Raw genomic sequence first — 4,300 nt, forward strand, 5'->3', positions numbered from 1 at the left:
ATAAACTACGTTTGAACCATTTGGAGTTTTGCGATAAATATTTCTAAACAAATATTTAATTGTTATTATAGACTAATGTTCATTAAAAATTAAAAATTAAACAATTAATAGAGATTTATTTATAATCAACAATAACTATATTATTCCAAATTAATAAAAATAAAATAATAATTTTCTTGAAGCTACTATACTTTTATTATTAAAATCTAAAATTTTAACTATATCATATAAATTATCTACATGGTCAAATATATAATAGGCAAAATATTAGGTAAAATAAAATGAAGTCATTTAACACATTTTATGTATGTGAAACTATTTATTTTCATACAAATATTAGTATAACTAGGTATATTGTTATTATGTATAGTACATAATAATATAAATAGGTATTATGATATAAATAAACATATAATATATAATTTACCTTTTTTTAAGTCATATGAATCATTATAAATAATATTATATATATATTAATTTGAATTATATAAAACAAAATATTATTAACTTTAATCATAGCAAGCTTGTGAGAATTTTATTACATTATACATTACATATCAAAACAAAAAAAAATTTCAACTATTAAAAAAGCAAATTTAAAATATTTTTAAATTTATCACAGCTTGTAAGAATGTGTAATACTACATAAATAATATATATATACTTGTATATTAATTTAAATTATACAAACAAAATAGTTTTAAATTTAATCATAGCTTATGAGAATCTTATTACATAAATAACACATACATATTGTATATAATATATATTATTATATATTATTTATAATTATAGGTATAAAACAAAATATTTTTTAATTTAATCACATCTTGTGAGAATATGTTACTACCTAAATAATATATATGCTATATAAATTTAAATTATATAAAATAAAATATTTTTTAAATTTTATCACAGCTTGTGAGAATTTTTTTACCTTATAATATATAATATATTAAGTAGATATATATCAAAACAAAAAAAAAAATTAAATTCTTCAACTATTAAAAAAAGCAATTTAAGAAGAGAAATTATTCTTATGAGAAATTCTTTTTAAATTAAACGGGGCTTGAGCGAGAACATATTTGATGATATCCTCCATTTCATTTTGAGATGAATGTTTAAATTTATTTTGCTTCTTAACAGCATCTAAAAAATATTTAAAATGAATAGTTATGGGTACCAAATATATTTAGGATGTTTGGGTATTTTAGCTCTATAAAGCTGCAAAATCTCATTATTTCTGATTATAATAATATTAATAACTATATTATATAATAGTAATAAAATTATATCATACCGAAAATCACAGAAGTACAACCCAGACTGCAAAATTTTTTTTTGCCTTTTTTATCGGTGTATGAGAAATCTTTTAATAATTCGTCTTTAAGTAATTTTCCCATCACCCGTTTGACCATTGCCTTGACATGTTTACCGCCGATGTATGAAAGTTCATTTACCTAAAAAATTAGTATACATACAAATAAAAGGAACATTTTCTTTATACATAGTACATTAGTACTAAATACATTAAAATACCGGTTACCCAATAGCATAATTATTATATAATTTCTTACCAACTGAGTACGGAATTCCTTACTGCCAGAAATTTTTTCTTCAAAGATTTCAAGATCAATTATATTGTCAAGAGGTATATTGAAATATTTATCAATTAAAGAAGATGATTCATTGTTGTTAATATTGGAAATGTCATATGATGGAATATTTTCAAGTCTAGTTTCTATTATCTCCAGTCTTTGGGCCATATCTCTTTGGTTATTTACTGCTCGCTTTAATTCAAATTTTAAAAATGAAAGCCTATGAAGCACTTCTTTTTCAAATTCTGTAGTTCCTGATCAAAATAAAAAAAATATTATCGATTTACATATTTTTAATATTTTTAATATATTGTTAGGTATTATTTTGCATATACAAATATATTTATTATTAGTGATAAAAAATGAACTAATATTGAAAAATACTAAAATGTAGCAGGTGTATATTATATAGCAGGTTATATATATAATTATATATTTGTTATAGTATCCCGTAAATATTAATTAATTTAATAATTATAATTAACATATTGCATAAAATATATAAGATTACCATAACTTTAATTGTGCACAATAATTATATTAATAATATAAATAATTTAATATATTAAATACAATAAAATAAAAATCCAGTTTAAAATGCTTATTTTAGTATAGTTTTGTAAATTGTTGTACAGAACCCTATAGATATTCAAAATGTAGAGTAATAATAAATGTAAGATTTAATTTACTTTAACCAAATTTATATGGTATATATTATATAATTATATATTATCATAATTCATAGCAAAAATCAAGTAATGGGAGCTTTGGTGATTGTATAAGAAATAAAACTAAACTATAGTTACCTATATGAAATTTTCATTTCAATATAACTATATCCTATATTTGACACAATAATATGCATTAACTAAAATAAATGGTTAACTATTATATATTATTATGTGCAGTTAAAGTATTAAGTAATAATGAAATGGATGTTTTACAATTAATATTATTTTATTTATTACACTAACCCTTTGAAACTGATACAGAATTAGAAATTTCTGGAGTTCTGGTTGATTGAAATTGATTGCTGGCATATTGAGGTGTCTCGGCTAGGTGTCTCTGCATGACTTCTGAGCTTCCATTATCAGCTATTATATCGTATTAGAAATATTAACTTTTTTCATTGTTTATATATATAGGTAGTTAAAATAAAATTGCATGAAGAAATTACCAATTTCAAGATCAGTTGATTTTACCTCATTATTGATAGTTTCAATACCTTTATTATTTAAGTTTTTATCAAGATAATCATGTTCAAGATTTGTCTGATCAACTATATAAAAAATAAATATATAAAATGAGATATTTTTGCTATAACTACAGGCTAAAATTCTTACCATAGAAAAATTATAGAAGCTACAACCACTTAATGTAAAAAAAAAAACAATGACAACAATATATATATTATCAATAGATAAAACAATATTTGATTTGCCTGCCCATCATACTACTATACAAATTATATATGAAATTATTTTAAAACATTTACCCATATAATTTTTGTTCTTGGAGGTATCATGAATAGATGTATTATTATCAGTAAAAGATAATTGTTTCACAATTGATGACTTTGAAGCATAACGACCATCTGCAGATTTTGTAAGAGTACTATTAGCTTGTAGATTTTTTAGCACTTCATAAATTAAATATAAATAAACCATATTTAAGTAATTAAACATATTAACAATGAAAGTTATTAGATATAATTTTACTGGCTAATAAAAATATGATATATATACACATATATATAACATACATTTCACTTTTTTTGGAGATGGTGACCATCCGTTTAGTAATGTTCTTATTGTACCTTTTTTGCCACCTTTGATGTTCTCATCACTACAGTTACCATCATCAGACTCTAAGTTAAAAAATAATAATTTAAGTATATAGATTTGATCATATAACATATTATGTTTATATTTTTATGATATATATAGGTACCTGAAAATATAGGACACAAGGGCGAAACATTTGATACTGCCGTTTTATCAGTTCTTCGTTTGGATTTCAATAAAACATCATCATCAGTAGATGAAATGTACATGTTAGTTAATACTTTTTTTACCATTTTCCGAGCTTCATATAATGAATCTGAAATATTATGATATATTTTAACATGTAATAATGCATATAGTCAATAGTGTATATACTAACAATAATCAGCTACAATGGATATAACTTAAAAAGGACTTATATTATATGATACAGCACAACACATTATAGCATACATAAATGTATATTAACTAAATTATATGTTACACAAATAACCTATTTTACCAGATATTTTCAAAACTTTGGCCAAATGATAACTGTATTCAACATCATTAGGAATGCTTTTTAGTTCAACACATTTTTTTAATGCGTTGGCATTTTTGGTATTAGGCCATGCACACATGCCTTCTTTTTTTTTGAACCAGTTAGCTGGAACAGCTTCTATTGAATTGTCTTCATAAAATTCAACAACCAAATATTGAGTCATCTTTATTTTACACTATACCAAAACATACACACTATTAAATACAATTACAATAAATGACTAACATAAATTAATATAATAATAAAACATATAAATCAAATTTTATATTAAATAATAAACAGGTACAAAAAAATGTATTAACATATATATCAATAAACTGTCAGTAATTCAAACATTAAATGAATGTAAAATAGGGTATGCAACATTTACATTACTA

The 4,300-nt window shown here is 21.8% G+C and overlaps 1 protein-coding gene across 1 annotated transcript; it reads right to left on the bottom strand.

Annotated features, from left to right (window-relative positions):
* Window positions 1–1,018: 1,018 nt before the first annotated feature.
* On the bottom strand, window positions 1,019–4,086 carry LOC132949401 (uncharacterized). Its single transcript, XM_061020277.1, has 9 exons — window positions 3,885–4,086; window positions 3,549–3,698; window positions 3,361–3,465; window positions 3,094–3,237; window positions 2,776–2,877; window positions 2,573–2,692; window positions 1,578–1,852; window positions 1,301–1,460; window positions 1,019–1,149 (listed from the first exon to the last, which is right to left on the bottom strand). Exons 1-9 carry the CDS (start codon window positions 4,084–4,086, stop codon window positions 1,019–1,021), a joined length of 1,389 nt encoding a protein of 462 aa, XP_060876260.1.
* Window positions 4,087–4,300: the final 214 nt, after the last annotated feature.

This window comes from Metopolophium dirhodum, chromosome 1, assembly GCF_019925205.1.
Source record: "Metopolophium dirhodum isolate CAU chromosome 1, ASM1992520v1, whole genome shotgun sequence".
NCBI classification, from domain to species: domain Eukaryota; kingdom Metazoa; phylum Arthropoda; class Insecta; order Hemiptera; family Aphididae; genus Metopolophium; species Metopolophium dirhodum.